The following is a 26,098-nucleotide window of genomic DNA, read 5'->3' as shown; positions in this document are numbered from 1 at the left end:
GCCGGAGGAGTTGGCCCTTCTGAAACCGCTTCGCTCTGCTTCCATCGTCATGAAGAAGCGGGGACGCTGGAAGAGGAGTGGAGTACGCCCCCTGCTGGTAGTGCAGCGACACGGGTCCCAGCCCATTGCGGTGGGTGCCTCGCCGTCTCGGCTGTGAATAGGGGCGGGGCGGGGCGGGGCAGGTAGCTCCACGACCACGATGTACAACGCAAAGAGACGGAACAAGCTGAAGCTCGGCGACTGTAGCACCTCCACCCGTCCACGCCTCCGCTCACACCTCAGGGAGGGTGGTGCACTCCAACACAGAGAGCATGCGAGTCTCTGGAGGGGATTAAATGTCTTCCATTTTGCTTTAGTTTTTTTTTTTTTTTTTTTTTAATGCTCTCCTCTGTCTCTCTCTTCCTCTCTCTCTCTCTCTCTCTCTCTCTCTCTCAGTATGTCTTTCTGTCTCATCTGCTCATATAAGGCGACTGTTTAGGAACGCCCGCGTAGCTGTGGTGGGACGGAGCCGCGTACATCATGTTGCCATGGTGATTAGGTTGCATAGGCTGCTGAGGGTAGGCCTGACCTCCCATCATGCCCATTTGCATCTGCATGGGGTACTGCGCCGGCTGGTTCATGTACGGCGGGTTGCCGTGGTACCCACTGTTCATCATGGGCTGGGGCATGCGGTACCCGGCCGACATGGCGGCGTTCAGAGGGTTCATGTTCATGGAGTTGTAGGCGCCTGGCGTGGGCATGAGGTTGGTCATCATGCCCCGCTGTACGGCCAACGTGCGGGGCGTGCTCTGCATCGCCACGGCACCCGAGCTGCGGCCGTACAGCTGCTGCTGGTGTGGCGACCCGGCGGGGATCTGCGAGGCCTTGGAGCGGATGGCGATGTGGCCCTTCACCGTGGTCATCTGGCCCTGCAGGCGCTGTGCGTGGGGAGGAGGAGGCAGGCCGATGTTGGCACCTGGCATGCTGCACTGGATCAGGGAGGAGCCTAGGTTCATGGAGCTGGAGGCGAGGTTGGGGGGCGGGGTCATGGTGGGCTGGGTCTGGGGGAGGGGCGGGTGAGGGGAGGAGGCCAACTGCGCCAGGCCGGGATTGGACAGAGACACGCTGGTGGCGTAGGAGGTGACGGAGGCCGAGTGGGAGTAAGGCATGTTGTGGGGGTCCATGATGGTGTTGGTGAGCTGCTGCAGCTTGGCCAAGCTGAAGGTGGCCGAGGGCTGGGCGTAGCCGCCCGCGCCGAAGTCTCCGCCCATGCGGTCGTAGAGGCTCCGCCCGCCGCTGCCGCCGCCGCCGGCACCGGCTGCGCTCTCGGGAATCTCCATGATCATGGGCGTGGAGGCGAAGCCGTTTCCCATGCTGCACTGGGAGAGGGACTGCTGCTGTGGCGGAGGGGGCGGGGGCCCCGAGGGCGGGGGCGGCGGCGGTGGGGGCTGTTGCTGGGCAACCTTTTTCTGCTGCTGCTGCTGCTGGGTGGCGCTCGGAGGCCTGTCGATAACGCAGCCCTGGGGCGACTTGATGCTACAGCCGGGAGCATTCGTCGTGGGCGGAGGGGGCGGAGGAGGAGGCTGAGGGCCGCCGCTGCCCGCGCCGGCCCCGCCCGCGGCGTTGGGGCCCGGCCCGGCCTGCTGGATCAAACCGCAGCTCCCTATGGCCACGGCGGATGATGACGAGAGACCCGGCGTGGAGACAAAGGAGCAGCTGTTACCCTGCGAGGACGAGGAGGACGGCGTGGACGACGAGGACGACGCCGTCGACGAGGCTGACGCCCCCGCGGCCGGCACGGACATACCGCCTCCGTTCCCCGTGTTGCCCCCGCCCCCTCCGGCTCCGCCCATCGTGGAGTCGTAGCTGCTGGGGTTGTCGTAGTTCTCCGTGGTGCTCTCGATGCTCCCCAGGTCGCTGAAGCCGCTGTCCACCACCTGCTGCGAGTGGTCAGACACAGACGGCACATCCATCATGGGCGAAGTCTCCATGTTCTGGAGCGACGGCGCCGACAGTGAACCGGGGTGCTCTGGGGTTATCTGGGTGTAACCCCCGCCCGTGCCGGCCCCCGACGCCCCGGCCACCCCCGGCCCCGCGTCCAGGGGCCCCGGGGTCATCCCGGGGCTGCTGACGGAGCGCACAGACTGGCTGGCCAAAGGGGGCAGCGGTGGGTTGGGCATGGGACTGCTGTTCTGGGACGCTCCACAGTCATCCACCATGGCGAGGCCGTCCTCTTCGCCGTCGGCGTGGCTGTAGCTCTGCAGGGTACGGCAGGCGGCCAGCGTCTCCTCGCAGTCCTGGTAGGCGCCATGAGACTCGGCCTCCTCGTCCTGGGCTTCACCTTGTGTGAGCGACTGGACGGCCTGCACCGTCTCCAGGTCCAGCTCGCTGCTGCTGTGGTGGTGGTGGTGTTGGTGGTGGTGGTGTGGTTGTTGGTGGTGGTGGTGGTGTTGCTGGTCGTGCGCGTGGTGGCTGAGCTCGTCTTTGAACTCGGCGCTGGCGTGCGGATGCTCCGTCTCCATCAGCAGGACAGACTTGCCCTCCAGCGGACGGAGGTCCGGCGGTTCAGAAGGGTCCGCGATCGAGGTCACGGTCTCCACGGCAGCAGCGGTGGCGGCGGACGACTCCTCCTGCTCCCGTCTTCGCCGCTCGTCCTGGGCGTCCACCGAGCGGGTCTTCGCCTCTGGAACCTCGTCTGGCTCTTCCTCCTCATCTTCCTCCTCCTCCTGTTTGCTGACATACTCCCTCGTCGCGCTCGCTTGCATGTCTAAAAAACCTTCTCCGCTCTGGGGCTCCTCCTTCACAGGTGGCGACCGGGTGGGAGTTGGAGGCTCCTCCTCCTCCTCCTCCAGCTCTTCGTCATCGTCCTCGGAAGCCGGGCTCTTCCCGCGCTTACAGTCCTCCCTCTTCTCCTCCAGTCGGCCGTCGCCTTCGTCGTCTGCATCGTGATCGTCGCTCCGCCGGCTTCCAGAGCTCAGCACGGCCACTGCCCTCCGGCTTCTAGAGCCACTTTGATCTTCGTCTTCCCTGTCCTCGTCCTCCTCCGGGTCAGCTGTGTCCCCGTCTGTGGTTGGAGGAACTCTCGCGATAGAGGTCTGCGACAGGGTGCGTGAGGGTGGGCGGCTGGACTTCTCCCCCACCCACGCCCGATCTTCCTCCTCGTCCTCGTCCTCCTCATCTTCCTCTGGCTCGGACGTGGGCGGGGGTTTGGAGACAGGCAGCGGGAGGCCGGGGTTCTTCGGCGGCCGGCCTCGCCTCCGTGGCTTGGGCGTGTCCCTCATCTTCTGCATAAAATCATCATCTTCGTCCGAGTCCTTGCGCTTCTCAGAGTCCGGGTCAGAGGTCAGGCTTTTCCTCTTGCAGGCGTGGTCTTCCGGAGCCGGCTTCTCCAGCTGCAGCTGTCCGGCGTGGCCCCTCGCCAGCTCCTGCCTGTCTGCCTCTTCCTGAGCTCGCTGCAGGTAGTAGCTCCGCGGTTTCCTGCCTGGTTTTCCCTTGATCTTTTGAGGAGGCGGTTCCTCTGAGGACGGAAGGGTCAGGCCAGCGTCGGCGGCCTGCCCGGCGCAGCTCCCAGCCTTCCGACCGGGGCGCTTCTTCCAGTGCGCTGGCTTGCGGCTCTTGCCCTTGGGCCAACCTTTCTTCTTCTTCACCGGTGTTTCCGCAGCAATGGCCGGTGGACTCACTCGCTCCCCCGCCTCGGTTTGGTCAGATCTCCTCAAGCCGCAGACCGGCTTCAACACCGGAGTGGAATCTGGAAAGGAAAACCGAGAGGGAAGCGTTATTAACGACAGAACTGTGAACAACTCACAAATGCGCACACAGTCGCACGTTCGGTTTGTTTTCCTGCTAATTGCTTAATTAGATCATTAGATAGTTAAAAATTATTTTAAATTTATAGAGGGTCACCAACCGTCCTCCTCAGACTCGGAGATGTTGGGTGGGCGGAGCCTTTTTGGTGCAGGGTCTAGGTGCTTGCGGGCGGGGGGGTAGCAGCGGAGGGCGTGGCCAAACGGAGTCTCCTCCTCTAGGCGGGGCATGGGCCTCTCGGAGTCCGAGTCTACGAAAGGCTCGTCCAGAACCTCCGTCGTCTCGGAGATCGTCTCGGTGACCACGCTGCTGTGTGGGTGGCTACGCTGACGTACGCGCCGCTTCCGCAGAGGCTTCTGGGAAATATATGGGAGGGGCTTAAATATGAACTGTTCACAAAGTCGCCCACATTTTCATATTTGCTTTTTTGTGACGTTTAGTCACCAAGCTTTCATTGAAAAAAAGACAGGGCAGTAGCTACCTCGTGTGTGACAACTCTGTTTAATTACATAAATCTCTCAGCTTTCAATAGTCGACATTTCTGATAATTCTAGGTAATGTAATGTAATCAGGCCCGAGGAAGAAGAAGATGCAATAAATAAATTAAAGATTCACTTTGGTGATTTTCACCAACCTTGCATTTGAGCCCCAATGTTGGTTTGGTTAAAACAGGAGGGGAACAGGTGCCCATCTCTTCATCGTAATCATCGTCATCGTCGTCGTCGTCGTCGTCGTCATCATCATCGCTGCTCTCACTGGAGCAAGACTGTCGAGAAGGCAAAGGCTCGCTAAGCCTGGTCACCAGGGGCAACGGGGGCACGCCCTCCCCCGGCCCCTCGCTTAGCCTGCGCTTGGGCCCTCGTTTTTTTCGCGGGGGGCGCCCCCTGCTGCGTGGCAGCGGAACGGCGGGGTGCCGCGCGGCTTCCGCAGGGTGGTGGCAGGCGGTGCTCGTCTCGTTCTCTGAAGTGAAGAGCGTAGGCAGAGAGAGGGATGGCGCCGTTGCCTTATTGGCTGGAATCCTGTACTCCTCATCCTCGTCTTCCTCGGGCCTGATTTTCCGTGGCCGCCCCGGACCCGGGCGAGGCCGGTCCTTCACTTTGCCCCACGGCCAGTTTTTGGGAGGGCGTCCACGACCCCTGCGCTCGCCGTTGGCCTGCAGGGCGGCGCCCTCGGGGCACGGCAGGCTGTTGCGTATGGGCGACGTGGCCGGGGAACTCTGGCTTTTAGGATACGTGGGGAAGCATCTCCGGTCCTCATCTTCATCCCGCTCGCCTCTTGCACTCCAGGGCAGTGGAGGGCTCTTGTGGCTGGAGATCACCTGGAGATCACAAAAGGAGTAAAAACACAAACAAATCTATGACAGTCCTAGTTCGAGCTTCTGAGCGACCTGCAGAGTAACAGACACCACTGCAGCAGAGAGCTTTGCATACTGGAAAATACATTCCTAACCTAATGACTGCAGCCAGTGCTGAGCACATTTGAACACACACCTCCTACAGCCCGAGTGTGTTGTTTTAAAACAAGATGGTTAATGCCAACACAGGAAGAAAAGCATTAAAAAAAATTCTTTTTTTTAAATCAAGACAAACCAGAAAAATATTATATTAAATATAATATTTACAAGATACAACATAAAATATTAAATACTCTATTAAAACAATAAACATTTTTAGATATAAGATTTAGATGAAGATTTAATATAAGATATACTAATTATATTAAACAACAAATGATAGATTAAATACTATTATATTAAACGATATTTAATATAATTAAATAAAAGATATCGTACCTCTTTGTCATTTTCTTCGTCTCCATCCTCGTCCTCATCTCCCTCGTCCTCCGACACCACCGTGTTTGTGACGATGACAGGCGTCCAGCGTAAGCAATCGGGGTCAACCTCTAGCAGCCGAGGGCGGGCCCGGAGGCGGGACACATGCGCTGCCACCAGCTTCTCTTTGCGAACTAGAACCAGCCTGGAGGGACATGAACAGAGCGGGGCGGTGACTGCCTGAGGGATCGACGGCTCCCATTCGCTCAGACCCGCCACCACACCCTTCCACTAGACCACCATTTTAACCCCTAAGAATGGCCGCAGGGATCAGCTCAGGTAATGACACAGGTGCGACACAGGTGCACAAAATCTCACAGCTGCACAGTTCCCAAAGCACAGGGCAAGAACAGAAATGTGAAAGTACCTACATACTAACATTGCAGACAAACATAGGGATAAACAAGGAAAGTGAATTAAAAATTGTGACGTGTAAGGTTAATTTGTGTAGACAGTTTGGTAGCGCAGGCCACGTGAGGCACTTCGGTGGTGATTACAGTTCAGTATTTTGCAGCTGGGTTGATGAGTTTTCAGGAGATGAAGGTGGGTCAGTACAGATGTGGCAGAAGCACACAACGTATTCAGGTGCCTGTTGGTTTAGATCTTTAGCGCCCTGAAGTACTTTCCAGAAGCAAACATCTGATATGAGTGACATCTGGGGTGGAAGGGGTGTGTAGATATTCTGCAGGCTCACTTTCTCCACTCCTTGCGTGTGTGTGTGTGTGTGTGTGTGTGTGAGACCCTCACCTGTTGCCCCTGTACTCCAGCATGTTAAGGCTCTGCAGGGTGGCTGTGATGTCCTGAGGGCAGATGCCAGTGATCTTGCTGAGTCGGCGTATGGTGAGTGTCCGGTCCCGCACCTCGTGCAAACATTCCAGCACCACGCTGCTCCAGTAGGCCACGTAAGACAGACGGCCCAGGTCTGACAGGGGCTTCTCCGGGGAACCTGGCTGGCCCTCCCGCTTAGATAGTAGGTAACCTGAACAGGTGTGCAACTGTGTTACTCAGCCAGCCATGACCTGGGACTCAAGGTTGAACAAGATTAAAACAGACAGTCTGGTTGTATCTAAGACATGTTAGGCTTCAAAAAGATTCAAATCAAAAATCTGTTTTGTAAGGCAACAAAAGAACATCTGGGGATACTTTACCACGCTCCTCAGTGACATGCAATCAACATGATCACTAAATGCTAAAACATTCACAATAAAACGCAAAATAAAAAAACGACCTATTCCCTCTGTTAAAAAAAGTTTAAATCAGACATATGGAAACATCACAGGTAACGTCTGCGGTTGTCTGGCCTTCGTGTGTTTGCAGCAGCTATGACGGTGCGATTTAGCACTTCACTGTGCTCGGAAACATGCAGTCCCTTTGTACAGAATGACGTTTTAACAATTTTGTTTTCTAACCATAATGTGTAAAATAAAAGTTCTGGCGAGCTGGAATCAGACATCTCGAGCCAGACATCTCAAATTGTGTGGTGCTAGTAGACGAGCATACTTTTTATGTTTTACGTCACTCTGGATAGGAGCAGGTACCAAATGAGCAAACAATGGCAAAGGTTTAACATATTAAACGCACAGACTGCAAGTGACATGTAAGGTAGACATCTGGTAAGGCGTGCAGGTGTGCCAGGTAACCTCCCACGGGACTATGGGTTTGGGTTAGCTCAGCAATGAACCTGCGTAAGCTGGATAACATATCTCTTTCACGAGCCTGCTGACACGGTGTCGAATGGCACGTTTACAAGTCGGTGCAGCCATGCGGCCAAGCCCCGCCCCTGCCGCAGAACATCGGGTAGTCAGGGGCGGGAGGACGTACTGAAATCGATAAGGAAGCGTCCGTAGCCTCGGCGCTGGTACTGGGGGAGGATCATGATACAGGAGACGTTGTACTTCTGCTGGCAATGTTTCTCCTGCAAAATGCAACAAGACAAAAAGTTTTGCTTGTTTTTATGTGTGTGTGTGTGTGTGTGTGTGTGTGTGTGTGTGTGTGTGTATATAAATGAATATGAGAGAGGGGGGAGATATTAAAAATATATAAAATCTCAAAACAGTTGGCAGAGAATTCCAGCCCCTAAAGCACTGGTTGCAATTTGTCATGTGTACATTCTTGTGTAACACTGGGGTCTGTCATAATGACTGATGACTGAGGTACTGAAATGTGTATTCCTGACATTCCAGCATCTCAGAAATGGATTCACCCACCCAAAACTGCAGGGGGCAGGGCTGATTTTGCTTATTGAGATTTCCCCTGTGTCAAACACTCGCTGGCAAAATGCAATACCACAGACACTGGGTGTCCTACCCCAAACCGAAACTCCAAAACATTCCTTCATTCTGTTTCCATTTTAATCTGATGTAAATCTCTAAAAAGCACTGCAGGTTCTGCTCAAACTGAACCTTCAAGCGTTTGCCTTGCCAGAGCATATATTTTCAAAGAAGTGGAATTTACAACCGGACTTTAAGCTGGCGTCCCTCAACAAACCCCATGTGCTTATTACTAAAAGGTTTTTCCCCGGACGTGCATGTATCTGTAAGGGTCGAGTGCAAAGTGCTGTAGCTCAGGTATCGCGCAGATGTGGCAGGTGACTTCACCTTGGAGAAGTAGCCCACCAAGTGGCAGCCTTTGGAGTCGTTCTGTGTGAGCACGTAGAAGAGGAAAGGCTCCACGTCGTAGTACAGGGTCTTGTGGTCCAGGAAGAGTTTGGCCAATAAACACAGGTTCTGACAGTATATTGTGCTGACATTCCCATCAACCTGAAGAAAATGCATTAAGTAGATTAAATAATTTAAATACAACAACAAAACTGGAGTGTTTCAAAAAGATTTTGAAGTGTAAAGACAAAAAAAAGTTATTTACTGAAGTTACAAAATTCCAAATTATACAGGACTACATAAACTAATCTGTAACCATGAAGTATGCGCCTTGCTGGTAAAGACTTCATCCTTAAAATGAACGCGGAGCAGGCCAATTTCTGACTCTCTGAGACATTTGATTCATGACTCATAACTCACTCCTGTAATTTAAACCAAATATGTCAAAGGATTATGAGTGCTACGAGTTCAGAAAAAAGCAGGAGTAATAAAATATCCAGTATAATGCAGTGGCAACTACAGCTCTATGGAAGAGGCGGGGCTTTTCTAGAGAATACTATGGAAGGGGCGGGGCTCTGCTAGAACTTTTTATGGAGGGGCGGGGCTCTGGTATAGCATGTTCTATGGAGGGGGCAGGGCTATGCACCCAGGACAGTCTGGCCTCTGTGTGTGTGTGTGTGTGTGTGTGTGTGTGTGTGTGTGTGTGTGTGTGTGTACAGACTCTAGATAGCTGGCATTTAAGCAAGTATGCATGTTTATTTGTAGACTAGCTAGGAGCGTGCGTATGTTTGTTTTATTTTAAAGACTTTAGCCATCCAGCATTTGAGCAAGTGTGTGTGTGTTTTATTTGCACAGACTCTAGGGAGGCCACATTTTAGATTCTAGCTAGGCTACAGACACACATGTTCACATGTGTCTGTATTTATACACAGTCTATCTAAGCTGCATTCCAGTACACACGCGTATGCATCTCACCTCAAACACAGAGACGTTGTCCTTCCTGTAGATCTCGTTGGCAGGCGGGTGAAACCAGGTGCATTTGCGCATGTGCTGGTACAGTATACTGCGACTCTTCATGTAACGCAGACAGAACTCACAGAGGTAGAGCTTAGGAAGTCTAGAGAGAGAGAGAGAAATGAGATATTACCGTAAGTAGCAATTACAGTAATAAAGTGCAACAGCAGAGTTGTAGAGGGACACTGAATTAAAAGGTTAAGACCATATGCTGTGTCAGCACAGATAGTGCTGCCTTCTGTCATGTGGCTTTGATCTCAACTCTCCACACATGAAACAGCTTAACCACACGTCCACTGCACTATGATCTATACAGACCCTGTTTAACCAAACTATTCTGGGATAAGTTACTGTCCCTCTTATACTCATAAATAAAACCTGTGAATGGATAAGAGTATATGTGTGTGTGTGTGTGTGTGTGTGTGTGTGTGTGTGTGTGTGTGTGTTTTACCGGCTGTACTCCTGTGGGTAAGGAGACGAGTACCACGTCTGGATCTCATACTTCCCGAACTCAATCACAGATGGGCATCGCATCTGTGGGTCTGGGGGTCCGGTCACCCCGACCTTCTGCTCAGGGTGAGGAGGAGGGGAGGGGAGAGAGCCAGAAGGTTTCCACAGAGCAGATCAGCAACGTACAGCTGTGGAATCACAAGTGCACCTCCACCGCACTACTCACACTGGGACATTCTTAGTCTGTCTGACACACACAGATCACCAACACACTGCACTAATTAACAGCACGCACCTGTAATGCATACATGTGTACACACTACATGTGCTCCCATAGACCACCTACTACAGAAATTAACCGCATCAAACAGTGTGTGTGTGTATTTACGCTGTTAAGACTTATTGCCTAAGGGAAAGACAGGGGCTTCTAGTGCTTTAAGGCTCAGGACACTAAACACACAAGCTTGAGAGGGAGAAAGTGCCTGTGCATGTGTGTCCGCATGCGCGTCTGTTCGTGCGAGAGAGAGAGGGAGAGAAAGAATGACTAACAGCAGCTCTCCACACACACGGCAGTAAACAATAAAGGAGAAAAAGAAATAACTAAATCAGCCCTACAATTCTGAGTAAATACGTTGGTCTCACACAAGCTCTATATGTAGGCGGTTTAGCTAAATATAATCTTTGATTCAGCGCTGCCTTCCGTGTAAGCGTGTGGGGACACCAAATGTGTCGTGATAGCGCGATGGTTCAGAGGACAACAGTAAGTCCTGAACCGTTCAGCTCTGGCTGTTGCACAGAAAACTGTTCAGGTCTAAAACAGGTCAACACTTCTGCTGTGTACACTGATCTTTGCCCTGCCCCGCCCCCTGTACCTGTAGTGCTAGCTGCTGGATGTGTCTGAACAGCTCCACATCCTTCTCTGTTAGGTTTTCTTGTCCGGGTGGCTTTTCCTCGTCATCTCTCCAGTCATCACCACACTCCTGATTGTCTGTGAGAGAGAGAGAGACAGAGAGAGAGAGAGAGAGAGAGAGAGAGACAGAGACAGAGAGAGAGATGTACTTCATACTGAAACCTGGTTTCTCCACTTTGTTTCCATAAATAGATGCCTGGCTGGTTCCTGTACGTTTCCATTTCTGTGAAGGAGTTTGTAAACCTGCACAGCTGAACTGCCGTAGCAAATGTACCGCTGAACCACAGACAGACGCCTCCACTCGTTTATATGTACCACAGAATTCCTTCAGGCTGAAGCATCTCCAGATACTATTTTCATCAAATTTACTAGCGTCAATCAACTAGACATCTAGATTCATCCAACAGATCCTCACAGCACACAAAGAACACACAAACAGTAATAAACTACATTAGAGCCCTCATTCACTCATTCAGTCACGAGGCCGGTATCGCGATTACGGTTGGCGAGCCACGCAGCGATCGGCCCTACCTCCTTCGGCCCCGCCTCCCGTGCGGTCGTCGGGGTCTCCTTTGCGGCTGCCCTTCTTGCGGACGCGGTATTGCTGTGTGTAGTCCACGACCTCGGCACGAGCCTTCCTCCCGTCCGGCGACGGCGTGAAGAACTTGGTGAGGGCGTCGATCAGCCCCTTTGTCTTCTTGTTGAAGCGCAGGCTGCCGTGCGCCGAGTCCTCCTCCCGGTGCGAGAACAGTAGCCGGTCGTCCCCAGGGTAACCCTCGCACGATGAGCTGGAGGAAGAGTGTGGGGAGGAGGAGCCTTGAGAACGATGGTCCATGCCCCCCGGTCCCCGCCTCCGCCGGCCCCGCCCACCACCTCGGAGTTTCTTAAAGGGGCGACCCGGTCTGTAAACAGACAAAAGTCACACTTAACAATAATATTAATATATTTAAACAATATTAAAAACAATTAATAACTTTTATATATCTGTAACAGGACAGGGCAAAATATCCTATCCTATCTTAAAGAAATCTTACGATGAACACACACACACACACACACACACACACACACACACACTTCTACATTATAATAACAGCACCCAGGACAGATTGGCGGTCCAGTAGAGAGGTTAGCGTGTTACCTGCCCTTGGGCCGGCCCAGTGGTGCGTTGTACCGTCTCTTTATCTGTGCTGCTTTCTCATGAAGGAGTTTCCGGCCCTTTTTCCTGGGCCTGCAGATCTGGCAGATCCACATACCTGCAGAGGACAGAACATGACCGTCTTACACAGGACAAACACCGTCATGCAGCGCACACACACGCAGGGCATGACCGTGCGCACTTGGTGTATGCTTGCTTGTGTGTGTGTTTCACACCTTTTGGCATTCGCGTCAATGGTGGGTCACAACATTCCATGTGGAAACCTCGATCGCACGAGTCACAAAACAACATGTTTTCCTAGGAGAAGAAGGAAAAAAACCAAAAACCCACAAATTCACATTTCTATCAAATTTGCTCTCTCAGCACCAACGAACAATCAAAATCACCTCACTGACAACCTTGTGAAATGGACACACTTGCAATGGTGTCGCACGTGGGAGGGGTGAGTGATGGGGCAGGTGACGGTGTCGCACGTGGGAGGGGTGAGTCGTCGGGCGATGGTGGGCGGGGTTAGAGAGTGGGTGGGCGGGGTTAGAGAGTGGGTGGGCGGGCGTTGGAGGTACCGCATTCTTGCCCTGGTCCTGGCAGCTGCTGCAGGTCTTGCACTCGATGCACTGCCACCACAGAGCTCTGACCCGCGTCGTCAGCTCAGGGGAGAACTTCAGACACGACGGGTGGCCTGACAGGCAGAGCAGGGAAAACAGTCAAAACACAGACATGGGTACAGGGTGGGTGCAGCGTGTGTGTGTGTGCGTGTGTATAAGGTGAACTCACCGCTGTTGCCACAGTCAGCACAGGAGATGAGCTCCTCTGGTATCTTGTCTCTGTTCTGCTCTTTGGTCCCCAGACAGAAACTACAGATGGGGATGGGCTCAGCTACAGGCTGAGAGAGAGCGAGAAAGAGAGAAAATATATGATATAGGGAGGGATAGAGAGCGATATTGAGAAGGATAAAGAGTTTGTAAGAGTGAGAGAGAGAAAAAAAACAACACACTAGAATCACTAGTTGAACAGGCCCTTCGTTCTCCATAAACATCAGTGTGTCAGCAGCTCAGTACCACCTGCAGGTCTGAAAGACCCCAAACGGTTCACGTCACAGAACACAGTTCATTTCAACTCTCGCAGAGTCCGAAGTGGCAAAGGTTGGGAGTCAAAGCCCACATAATACAGAAAATGAGCTTTTCACCAAAATGGGCCCTCAAACATTAGAGCAGGGCCCAAACTGGCTGTTCTGCTGCTCGGGGAGACAGAAGGTACTCAGAGGGCACGCTCTTTCCTCCTTGGACGAGGAGAGAGAGGACAGCGGAGGAAGGGCTCAGCACTGCTGCTACTTCAGAGTTCCTGCATCCTTATTATTCACATCAGAAATAGATACACACGCAAACACACAGGCGGAGACAGACAGATGCGCATGCCCAGAGAGACAGACGCATCCGTCTGTGTGTGGCTCTATCCCTGCACGCAGACATAGACTCTGTGCTGGATTCTGCACACTTCCTCAGAATCTCCAGACACTCCTTCCTCTGTGCACACATTCACACACACTGGCGTTCTCTAAAGAAATGGCAATTTTCCCCAACGAACGCTTTACTCTGTAGTCTTGAGAGACCCGTTGGGTGGGTATATGGTCAGTGCATGTGAGGTAAATTGTAATTGCTTTGTTTGTGAGTGTGTTCCTGACACAAACAGGTATTCCTGTCTGTCTGCATACAGCAGCGATTAGGAAACAGGTCTGGGCAGGGAGAAAACAAGAGAGGCAGGGTATTAATGCCAGGCTGTTGGACAGAGGAGAGAGAGAGAGAGAAACCGTGCAAGTGTGTACATGTGTGGAATCGTGGTACAGGGGAGGGTGTGTGTGCGTGTACAACTGGGCAATCAGTGGACAGGTGTGTTTGTGTACATGTGGGGGTTCAGTGGACAGGTGTGTGTGTATACACACACACAAACACTCACACACACACACACACACACACACACACACACGAGTGTGCAAGAGTGGGTGATGTCAGAGCAGAGCAGGTTGAGACAGGGAAGATACGGCCACAAAGAACGTGATTTATCGGGTTCATTTCTTTCCGACTCACCCGGGGCATGCACACACAGCTAGCCTGGGGCTAGAAGAGGAACAAAAAGAGAAAGAAAGAACAAGAGAGAGAGAGAGAGAGAGAGAGAGAGAGAGAGAGAGAGAGAGAGAGAGAGAGCGCTCTGCACGTTGGTCCATGTGCCCTTGCCCCAGAGAGCCATCCAGAGAAGAGCTTTAATGTGAATTTAAGTGTTCAGTCCTCAACCTCCCTGACCACCTCATCTCCACTCCACTGCCATGTGCACATTATGTTTACGGCGTTTATCTGACGCTTTACAATTTTGACTGAACACAACTTGAGTAATTGAGGGTTAAGGGTTTTGTTCAGGGGCCCAACTGCGGAAACCTGGCAGTACTGGGACTTGAACTGGCAACCTTCTGATTACAACTCAAGTCCCTTAACCACTGAGACACCACTGTACTGTAAAGAGTGAAACAGAGATTACACTAACACACACTGCATTTATACTACCTCATATGTGATTATAGGGCAGTGGTGTCTCAGTGGTTAAGATACTTGACATGTAATCAGAAGGTTACCGTTTCAAGTCCCACCACTGCCCAGTTGCCACTGTTGTGCCCCTGAGCAAGACCCTTATCCCTCAATTAGTCAAGTTGTGCTCAGTCATAATTCTAAGTCGCTTTGGATAAATGTAAATTACATGGCCACATAAACAGTCACACTGCAATCACACTGCTGCATAAAAACACCAACTGTGACTACACTGCTGTGTAAACATTAAAATGCACTTACACGGCTCCTTACATGTCAGGAAACTGTTTCTACTGCCACAAAAACGTCATCACAGCCGACATAACGCCAGCTGAGATGTGCCCTGCGATGCTGGCGATGACGTCATTTTAATAAAGGGCAGGAGTTATTTGGACAAACTGTTTCCTGAAACTTTCAAAGCTACAAGCCCTCAGCTAATGGCGGTGATTGGTCAGTATGCACATGTGAAAAACATTTTTTTGCATATTGCTATAAATCAGCTCTCATGCCCTGGGAGCGGGGCTTCACACCCTGGAGGCAGGGCCTCAGTTCAGTCAAACACCAGACTAATATCACCCAAGTGGAGTGCGTTGTCTATATGACTTTAGCAGTCTGGGTTTCTGGACTAGCTGCACTGCCTGCTTCTGACACCCTGCACGGGGGGCATCTGGGCATTAAGCCCCACCCTTGATGAGGTTTTGGGTGCTCTATTGTTGTAGGGAGACTCCATAACAAGGTCTAATCCAACACTTAGACGAGGCCTAACCCTGATTCACTCCTCCAACAGTATAAGGTAATAAAGTACAGGAAGCGGAAAAACAGCTGGACAGAAACGTACTGGTATCATCATCCGTGAAACATGCCAACAGCCCAAAAGCAGCGTGAAGTTTGTTTCCTGAACTAATGCACAGCCTTCACTCACGCTGACGCAGTACAGAGCCTTGGCAGGATTTGCAGAGACCATCGCCAGGACTGGGTGTATGGACACGCCTTCAGATCACACAGCACTGGCATACACGAAAACAAAAAACTGGATTTGACAAGTGAGCGAGAGAGAGAGAAAAAAAAGAGACACAAGACAGACACACACTACTTGTTTACTGTCCCTCATCTCAGCTACATAACATGTGCAGCATCTCTCTCTCTCTCTCTCTCTCTCTCATCTCTCCTTTTGTCGCCAAATGTCTTTGCTTGTCTGTTCTTCCACATCAGTCACAGACTTGGAGGACGACGTTGGGAACGTGATGATCCGTTCCACGGTTAGTCTGTTTTTAAAATCTCACAAGCACAATGCCCAGCTCTGCTCCAGATATTAATGGTGTCCACGTTCCTGATGCCAGTGGTGTGTCCAGGTTCCTCGTCAAACCACTTCTGGAGCAGGCTGGCCCATTTTGCTTGTGAATTTTTGGCCTTGATACTGTCGTCATCAGGTTGATGTGTGTGTGTGTGGCACATCAAACGCAGTAAGAAATGACCCAGCCAAACACACGGGCGTTCCCTTGGTTCCTGCCTGCAGAAATTCTTCACTGCTCCGCTTTCACTGGGGTAGTTGTAGAAATATTGAGCTCCTTCTCCAAAATAGAATTCCAGCCCATTAAAAACCTCCCATGATCAGTTCAGCAGCACCACACAGAGCAGATCCAACCCTGGTGAGAAGTGACGATTCTTAGGGTGATAAGAACCAAAACATTACTGATCATGAGCTGAGGGACATCAGTGCCCATGATTCACTCTACAAGCAGTTTGGCACTGGATAATGTAGAAGAGAAACAAACACGCGCGAGCATGCAACGGCGAGAGTGACAAGAGTACAAATGTGTTTATGCTCCTGAAGACGTGTGTGTGGGAGAGAGAAAGAGAGAGAGAGAGACAGAGAGAGAGAGAGAGAGAGAAGAGAGGGAGAGAGAGAGAGAGAGAGAGAGAGAGAGAGAGACACACACATTTCAGCCCCACACACAGTTTGTCCTTGTGCCTCGCTCTTGTACAACAGTGTAAGCTACACGCCGAACATCAGCGAGTAATGACTCAGTGAATGGGTGCTGCGCGCGCGTGTGTGTGAGATGTTCAAGTGTCAACCTGCGATCCATCATTTATGAAGGGCATGGGTTCACAGAGAGGTCTGCGCAGTATGGAGGCATGTTATAGGCTCATTACGTCTCTCTCTGTGTGTGTGTGTGTGTGTGTGTGTGTGTGTGTGTGTGTTTGCACAAGAGAGTGACAAAAACTATTAAAAAGAAAAAATATCACCAAAAAGAGGATTAATAAAACAAACCCATTATACCTACCATCAGTATTCTGGAGTACATTAAAAACAAATTATTAACTAACAATGTCTGTGGTTTTCTTTTCAGTGCATTAAAGAAGTCTCTCGACAATTAATGCTCTGTATACATACTTCATAAACAATAATCTCCAGTAACTAACATGCTGAGGGTGCACGTGTGTGTCCTTGAATCCAGTCCTAAATCCAACATCCTGGACCAACATGTGGCCACCATGACCATGATTGTGTGTATTGTGCAAAATCTAGGCGCAAGGCACTCATCATCTCGTCACTTAGCTCCACCCCTTCAACTTTAGCCCCGCCTCTTCCCACTGAATTATAGTAAGAACGACACAATCAATAAATACACATGCCATGTGGAATTCATCCCTTCTCCAGATTCTCCTCTTCACCTTCAGTGAGAGAAAGAGAAACACAATCAATACATGGGACCCTTCCGTATTCATCCCTAGCTCCTCCCCCTCCCAAGCCCCTCCCCTTCACCAGGTGCCTCAGGGCTGCTGAAAGGGCAGGTGACATCATCGACACACCTGCCCATCTCCACTGGTAAGAACAGCTTGGCATCATGACTTCTGACATCAAACATACTGCCTCTAGCAATCGGTTTCACGTGCACATATATGCACGCACACAGATGCTGTGTGCATACAGACAAATAACCTTAAAATCTAAATTTCTTTAGAACTAAAACAAATGGTTGGATTTGTGGCACTCAAACTCACTCCACAGAATAATAAAACTGACCTTACGCAGTGGAGGGTGAGTGTTACACAGCTCCTCTGGAGACATATCACCTCCCTGCCCCTACTAGTATTACATAAGATGGCAGTGTGTGTTCAGAGAGCCCAGACCCCAGTTTCTCATGTACGCAAGTTGACTTGACTGCGACCCCAAACCGTGGCGAAGGTGGAAGGGCAGTAGGGGTCATGGTCTGTCATACTACTGACTCCTACACTCGCTGCCACCATTTCTCCCTCTCTTTCACTCACACACACACAAAGCAATAACGTCTGCTCTCCTTCCCAAAAGCATTGAGATTTCCCCATTTATGTATCCATGACCTCTGTTTGACCCCCCCCCCCCATGCCCTGGCTATAACCCAATATCAGGGCATGCCAGAACGTGACGAGTGCCGTCAGCTCTGAATGGAGATGTGTGACACGGTAATGGGGGAGCTGAGAGAATTAATGTCCACACGCTGGCAACTCATTCCAGGACGCATCCATTTGTTCTGGGGTGGGAGGGTGTTGGTTGTTGTGGGGCGTGTCCCCTTCATGTCTAGCATCTCGAGACAACGAAAATGTCCAATGCAACAAACTGCAGACACTCACTCAGACACCAGGCTTATCAGATGGAGGGTCGATGGCACAAACTGCTTAGACAAACATCCATTTTTAAAACACCGCGCGCGCACACACACGCACACTCTTATCCAGACTTTAATGGACAGCAGAGTACATCGCCACTGCAGAAACACCATCAACGCTGTGGAAGTTAACAGGTTTTAATGAGCCTAATTAACAAACACTGCAAAGACGGCACTGACACTGATCGCAGCGTTACCATAAATGAGAACGGAGAGGCGTAGACTGCCAAACCCAAATAAAGCTTCGATATATTGATACAGCAGTATATCGTCAATGCATCATTACCGACACCTGGATCGGTATGGTCACGACCGGGGCATTATTTATGAATATTTGTGTTCTTCACCAGTGTGATACTGATGCGTTCAAGTTTAAGTGCAATATTTAAAATATCCAACAGATGGCACCTCAAAAAGGAAAAACAAGGAAAAAAGGAAACACCACATTTGTCTAAGGACAACGTACAAATTGTTTTAAAACCTGGACAAGCAACTGCAGTCAGCACCTTCAACATTTTAAAAGGTGATATTTGGGTAAACATGGATGGAAAATTTCTAAAGTTATCATCATTTATGAAATTCTATTAATTTATAAGTTATCACTGCAAGTGTTAACATTTGTGAGTTCTAATAATATCCAGAGGTGAATCCTGTCCTGTTAGACAGAGATTAGAAGCTATTGGCTGTATTCAGGAATTCTTTTTTCCAGTACTGGTACTTTAAATTTACTCACCCCACTGACTGTGTTATTGGTCTTTATTTATTATTACTTATTAAATGTATTATTGTTAATAAATATAGGTTAGGTGACATGCATTGTGATACATATTGTATCAGGTTACACACACACACGCCCCTTCAAAGCAACCATTTCCTTCACATGCTTCTCACATAGTGCATGATCACGACTTACGCAAAAGTCTGTGCTATTCAAAGACACCTTGCAATTCCTGAGAAGACGATACTACACACACGCACAGACATCACACATGCGTGTGTGTTGGCAGGGTCACAGCGCTGCGCCGTTCCTCCACACACAGGCTGAAGACGGCTGAGAGGCTCAGAAGAAACGCTCGGCACGCCATCGCAATGTGAGCCGCCACCCTACAGCCCACATCCTCGCCGCTGACAACCAGATCTGACGTGATAGGAGTGTGTGTGTGTGTGTGAGTATGTGTGTTTTGCCTCGAGGACAAAAGAGCGGAAGGCAGAGTTGTGTTTATCGGGTTACTACAGTGGGTGTGTACTGGGCTTCTCCTGGAGCCTTCATGTCGGTCAGAGCCCCCCAGCACACACACACACACTCCTTCTCTCCTACTCTACTGATACCTGGCTCTCACACACTCTCTCAATGTTTTTATTTTTAGGCTCCCCTTTCTAGCTCTGAATCTCTCTCTCTCTCCCACACACACACACACACACACACACACACACACACACACACACACACACACACACACACACACACACACACTACAGCTGGTAGCCAGCCTCAGCAGGATGTGAAACATAGCACCGCCCCCCTGACCCCCTTCCCGCTCCGACCCACCGTCTCTGTGTGTGTGTGTGTGTGTGTGTGTGTGTGTGTGTGTGTGTGTGTGTGTGTGTGTGTACGCGCGCAGTGTCTCTCCTCATTCTCCTTCACACTCTCACCCTTTCTGACTCTCCCTCTCTCTCTTCCAGTGCCTCATGCTGTACACTGAACCAGCCCCTGGGCTCCACCCACTAAATGCCACCAGGTTCCTGCACACTCCATCTCTAAGTTTAAGTTTGGTTTATTTGTCACATACACAGTCATACACAGTATAACTCGCAGTGAAATGGTTGAGAGTGCTCTGTCCAAACTGAGGAAAAGAAAACAGGGGTGCATAGAGAAATATATTATTCTACATATGTACAAAAATATATTAACAATGTATGTACAATATGTTTATATACACAATGTACAATGTATATGGTTGTGTATATATGCATGTACACAATGTACAGAATGTACAGATCCATTTTGTAAAATGACATTTACAGTTATGTTACATGGTGGTAATTGAACATGTTTACAGTTATGTTACATGGTGGTGGTGATCCCCACAGTTTATCAGTTTCCCTGATTCAGGGCCCGAATAGCCTGTGGGAAGAAGGTCCTCTTCAGTCTCTCTGTCTTGGTCTTCAGGGAGCGAAAGCACCTCCCTGACCTCAACAGAGAGAAGAGCCTATTGTTGGGATGGGTGGGGTCCTTCACAATCCTCCTGGCCTTGGTCTGGCACCGCTTGTAGTAGATGGTCTGCAATCTACCACACAGATTCACACAACCACCCCACCACACAGTCCAAAACTCCACCCAAAACACCCAACAGTGCAGCATCACTCTGCCCAAAAACTACCAACGTCCTGCCACTGCCCTGCTTACAGATCACACTTTCGCCGCCAACAAGCCACCCCCAGACACACACATTTAGGGCCACTCCACAAAATCTTCACCACACCCCCACGTGTCATTCAGGCCTGTCCTGCCACCATGTTCCACTCAGTACCAGGGCACAACAACAACAACAACAAAAATCACGTTCATTCTCCAACCTGTAGTTCCCAAACCGATGGACCATTCATCATTTCCTACAATTAAACACGTGTTTCGATTTATCACTTAATGAAGTTGTTAAACGAGGCCCAACAGGACACCGAGCGCCATGGTCTGGCAGGACTCCACCCCGAGGTCCGGCAGGACGCAAGCCTCCAGGCCCTCCCCGTGGTCAGGAGGAAGCGGAAATGACCTCATCCTAGTGCGCCCCAGTTGGCTGACCTCAGCGCAGACACAGCCGTGCTCTGCCCTTAAACTTAAACCCCACACATGAAACGTGATCTGCAGTTTCAACCAGCCTGGGAGAGAATGTCGCCAACATCCAGTGGAGAAAGGGGTTCAAACATAGGGCTCCGAGTCTCAGCCACACATGGGTGACGGCCACATCACACAGAGCTTAACTGGCCTGTGGATTTTACACCATAACAGACTGGGATACAAATAAATAACACCTCAGACGTTAACTTGTTATAAATTAACATACAACGCTATGTCTAGTAAAAACTACTATAACACCGTAATCCTTAGATAACTTTGAACAATGAAACGTCAAAAAAAAAAAACCACACACTAACAGGAAGTGGTTTTGGCCATCTTTACCGACACACGATGTGTTAACACAGCTACCTTTTTCTACAACACTTCCACCCACAGTCTGAACAAAACCAACCGACATAAATATCTGGTCATAAGCCGTGTCAACCACTACATCACATCACATGTAATGGGCATTTACTTAAGTTAAAATTTCTGTCCGACAAAAGGTATTAAAAAGAGAACCAGTCAGATGTCAATATACTCCAAAATCTACACAAAGCATACTGTGATACACACAGATGTAATTGTGTGTGTGTGCGTGCGCATTATTGGCAATACAAGCAGAAGTGAAAGCAGTGTTTGTGTGTGCATGAGAAAGAGAAACTGAAACGCATCTGTCCTGAACAGGGTTTGACGGGCGGTTGAGACGCCACTTCACGTCCATCTCATCTGCGCTCACGTGGTCCACACTACATCAATTTTTTCCACTAAAGACAGAGAGCAGTTTCTTGTGACTATGTGTGTTAGTGTTACTAGACCAGAACAAGCACCTTTGATGTCAATTCAAAACATCTTCACACCTAGTGCTGTGAAACATAGCAGTGGGAGTTTTAAATTGTTAACATGCAACTCTTTGACACCAGCACAGAACTTGATCCTGAATTAAAAGTCAAGAACACGGGACAGGCCAAAGGGACACATCGCTCAGAAGTACAGGAACACCCAACGCTGTAAAGATGTACATTTAGAAAAGAACTGAGTGACTGACTAAACGAACTAGTGTGTGTGCGCGTGTGTGTGTGTTGATGCCTTCTAAGGTATTCCCACAATCACACACAAGCTGTTCACATGAACCCAATGAGTCTGTCAGTGTTCACAGGCATTTGTTTGGTTGGTGTAGAAAAAAAACTTGAGTTGCAACTACAGTGAGAAACTCACTGTGTGTGTGTGTGTGTCTGTCTCTTACCCGATCCTTCTCGTGGGGAAGCAGCCGAACAGGAGGCAGCGAGTCCAGCGAGATGCAGCCGGTGCCGTCACCGTGGGAGCTGCGGCTGACCAATCGGAAGAGCGGGCCTTGTTTGGCGATGCGTCCGTGGGCGACAGCTCGCTTCAGTGCCAACCTCAGCTGCTGGTGGAAGAGCCCCGGGCCCATGGCACTACTGCCCGACAGGGAAGCCGCGACGTCCGCCTGACACTTCAGAAAGCGCTCGATGCTCTTGAGCGTCGATCCGCCAGCCTCATGGAGCCCTTCCAGGGCACGCTTTATCAGCTTGTTCCAGTCCAGGCCCGGCTTCTTGGAAGAACTGGGGGCGGTGCTTCCATTGCCCCCGCCCACAGGCCCAGCCACGGGCCCGCCCCCAGCTCCACCCCCGCCCCCGCCCCCGCCCCTGGGTTTGGGGAGGGCCAGGCGTCCAGGGTTTTCAGGGTCCTTGTAGGAGTTGAGCCCCTTGTTGGACACCTTGAGGATAGAGCCGTCTTTGACGCTGAGCTCCAGGTGCTCAAGCACGGTCTTTCGGTCGAGACCGTGCGACATGGACACAGCGTTGCAGATCCGCTCCTCGGACGGACGCTGTTTCTGTCTCTTTACCTTCTTGATGGCCTCCAGGATCCAGGTGGTGTACAGCGGGTTGGCCAGTTTCACCATGGCTGCGGTTAGAGACCGGGCCCACGGCCCGACACACACACACACACACACTCTTTCACTCACCCTCACAAGCACTCAGGAAGCACCCAGTGGCCTTGGCCCTGGAGCTTGCCTGCCTCTTCCTCACCCTCCTCCTCCTCGCTGCCCTAGGCGGCTATCCCTTGTCCCTGGGCCTAGTGGCAAGTCTCTCAAAGCAGAAGCAGTCAGGGAGGAGGCTGATCACCATAGCATAAACCAACACCCCCCCACACGAGAAAGGCCTCCTGCTACCCCCAGCAACCCCCTGCCCTCACTCTGGGCAGCACCAGGGCTGCAAGGGGATGCCCAGTCAGAGTGGGGGTCCTGGGACAGTCCTAGAAACACCACCCACACCAGGAGCGTGGTGGACCGACAGTAGCCTCAGATTGCAAGGGGACTGAGCCTCCGACAGGGAGGAATCGTTCAGTGAATCTGAGACTGGTATGTAGTGTTATCCAGCAGGGTCAAATGTCTCTAGACAAGTTTCAGTGTAGTGGGGTTTTGTTTCCCCCCCCCCCCCTTCTCAGTTCATATGGAAATAAAAAAGGAAAAACAAAAAACAAAACAAAACCCTACTCAGAGTGGAACAGTGACTTCATCCGGCGGTTCACCTTGTTTTCTTCCCTTTCTTTACCCTTCTTTTCCCAGTCTTTGTCCTGTCTGTGGTGCTTCACAAAGTGGTCCAGAACAGGTTTTACTCCCGGGAGTGGCGAAGGTTGATCGACGTCATGCCAAACGCTGTTCAGTCGCTCCTGAACCCTGCACGCACGCACACACACACACACACACACAGAGGCATTACCGACAGCGGCACTGTGGCATACCTACCATCAGTTCCTGCAATGTATTCTGGACATGGTGCTTTCACACCGGGACGGAGTGCATTCAGACCTGTGCAGAGGTGAGACAGCACAAACCATCATCCTCCTATCATATCAAAACCCCAAATCCGCATGAAGAGATTCTGGTGAAAAGCCTTTCCTACTTTGACACGATACACAGAACCATCACAAACTCGTCCCCTTCCAATGAAGACTCCCATGTCAGTAGATAAACAGACATCTCCTGAACAAGCAGTAAGAACAAGCATCACCGTTTAGCTGCATTTGACCATCAGGTCCTGCTCTTTACATCACCAGCAGAAACGCAGGCATCAGGGACACAAGCACGACTTCATGATGCAAAACAACACACTTCAAAAAAGCATCAAGGCTTACACTCAAACTAATCAAACTCCTTAAAAGTCCATGCCAGATACTCTTTCTTCATATTATAATATTTATAAAGACCTGAAAGACAATACCTCAATCCCAGACCAGCACTTTCACTCCTGAGTTTGATAAATGCCTAACAGCAAAAAATAAAAATAAAAATAGTGCAGGATGTATGATAATGGGAATATTATATTCCAGGCACTAATATGGGACAAATCACACTAGGCTTAAGTCACCAACCATTCACTTGTGAACCACTCTCAGTGTTAAAATGTAGGGTAGAAATGTAGGGAACAATTGCGATTGTTTTCACTAGCTGGTAGTGTCTTTTACACAGACAGGGATGTACAGGAATACACCATGCTTTGGATGAGGCTGACACAGAATAAGACACAAGTGGCAATATCCAGACCTGTCCGGAACAAAGAACTTGTGCAAGTTACGGATGTGTCACAAAACCTATCTACCAAGTTATGTTATGTAGGACTTAACACACATCATGGCCATGTTTGATTACAAATAGTCCCATAAACTTTGGACACGTGCTACAGAGTGTGATAACATTCTGTGGGACCTCAAATCAAAACAAAAACAAACGTTACCAAAACGAGGAACAGCTAACAAGTGGCCGTTGTCCGAACAATGAATTAAAGAAAACACTCTTAACGCCCCACGGAGTCTCAAACATCGCCCAGTTTCATGTCAGAGTAGCAGAAAAACTTCCTAAACAACTTCCAAACTATTAAACTTCAGCGTCTCTCACTAGCCGTCAGTGGTCGCATAGCAATCCTAGCTAACCTAGCTTAGCTTATGCCCTCAAAACGGGCTATTTGAGCCAACATCAGAATCAGGCATTTACAATATTTAACCATTTTGAAAACGTACATCACAAAAACAGTGCATAGCTTCAAACATTTCTGCAAGCAACAGACAAATCATGAAGGGGGCCCGATAAACAACATTAGCTAGCTAGCTAGCCAGCCAAGTTAGCTGGTGCTAGCAATGGAAATAAAAGCACTGGAAATTCTCTCAGCCAACATAGCTGTGTGCTGGCACTATCGTTAGTTTACTATCGTAAATATATTTTTTATGTAAACGGGGGAATTGTGAAGTCTAATATTAGCTAGCTAAGTAGTCTTTAACTTTCCACCGCGCTTGCTGGCTACATAGCTTCACCGAACTGTTTACATCAGGCTCGATGTGCACCCAGGCTAAATGCACAAACCTTCCCGCGAAAGGATGAGGGTTAGTCGGCGTCCAAAAGCTCCACAACAGGAAACAACGCGCTAATAATACAGCACTGACAGCAACAACAAAAAAGCCCCAACAAAAAAAAAAAAACTCACCGCGACGCTATTCCACACTACGCCCGACAATTTTCAAACAATAACACGCAGCCAACACAAGGGGTTTGTGCTGTGTTGCTAATGTGATGCTGCCGGCTAGGCTAAGCGACGTCCCACTGAGAGCCCGCGGCCTACGCAGACACAATGCGGGGGGGACTGCTGTCCGGCTCCCCGCCCGAGCAGGCACGGTGACCCGCCACCACGCTCACATTTTACGCGGCCTAAATAAGCCTCGGCTGCGCGTAGTAATCCTTCCCCGCAAGCGTGTATTCCTCCCCCCACCCTCGCCCCACCTCCTTTCCACACTTCCTTGCCCGTTATCGCCCACCCTCGACGGAGACAAGGCCGCTAGTGCGGACTAGGCCTCGGTACGCTCGCCCCCTCCACCCCCGGCGTACCCCCCCTCCCCTCCCGATCTTCATCTCCCCGTACCCCGCTCCCTCCGCCTCGGCGCTTGGTCCAGTTCGGGTTTCGGGCAGATGGGGACCAGTAGGCATTTTAAAGCCCGCCGCCTCGGATAGCGGGACTACTCACCGGAATTTCGGGTCGAGTTGCCGCGGAGAATGATCCGAAAAGCACTGGGAGCACAGACAACAACAAGCCCAAAAACGCAGCCAGAGACCAGCGGCTCCAAAGCCGACGCCATCTTTGAGTGAAACGGGAGCTGTGTGAGCAGGGGGAGGGGGGGGGGGGGGTACGGGCGGACCAAGGGACCGTCTGCAAACTGCCAACTCGAATGTGAGACGACGGCAGCAAAGGGACTGCAGCGATAGGGGCCACTGAGGAGGGT

At 50.6% G+C, this 26,098-nt stretch overlaps 1 protein-coding gene across 2 annotated transcripts; it reads right to left on the bottom strand.

Moving 5' to 3' along the window:
• Positions 1 to 381: 381 nt before the first annotated feature.
• Positions 382 to 25,966, bottom strand: kat6a (K(lysine) acetyltransferase 6A). Of its 2 annotated transcripts, XM_035529685.1 has the most exons (17): positions 25,843 to 25,966; positions 22,053 to 23,507; positions 12,519 to 12,627; positions 12,308 to 12,423; positions 11,960 to 12,041; positions 11,727 to 11,841; positions 11,117 to 11,487; positions 10,548 to 10,663; positions 9,677 to 9,792; positions 9,187 to 9,328; positions 8,212 to 8,373; positions 7,436 to 7,529; positions 6,362 to 6,593; positions 5,576 to 5,759; positions 4,418 to 5,101; positions 3,887 to 4,139; positions 382 to 3,727 (listed from the first exon to the last, which is right to left on the bottom strand). In XM_035529685.1, the coding sequence occupies exons 2-17, from the start codon at positions 22,728 to 22,730 to the stop codon at positions 450 to 452; spliced, it is 6,732 nt and encodes a 2,243-aa protein (XP_035385578.1). In that variant the 5' UTR covers positions 22,731 to 23,507; positions 25,843 to 25,966; the 3' UTR covers positions 382 to 449. The 2 variants fall into 2 exon arrangements, with proteins under 2 accessions (XP_035385578.1, XP_035385579.1); XM_035529686.1 differs by lacking the exons at positions 12,308 to 12,423; positions 12,519 to 12,627; positions 22,053 to 23,507; positions 25,843 to 25,966 and adding an exon at positions 12,161 to 12,187.
• Between the last annotated feature and the right edge of the window lie 132 nt (positions 25,967 to 26,098).

This window comes from Electrophorus electricus, chromosome 9, assembly GCF_013358815.1.
Source record: "Electrophorus electricus isolate fEleEle1 chromosome 9, fEleEle1.pri, whole genome shotgun sequence".
NCBI lineage: Eukaryota > Metazoa > Chordata > Actinopteri > Gymnotiformes > Gymnotidae > Electrophorus > Electrophorus electricus.
Note: the sequence above shows the minus strand (reverse complement) of the source record. Positions and strands in the feature narration are given on the sequence as shown.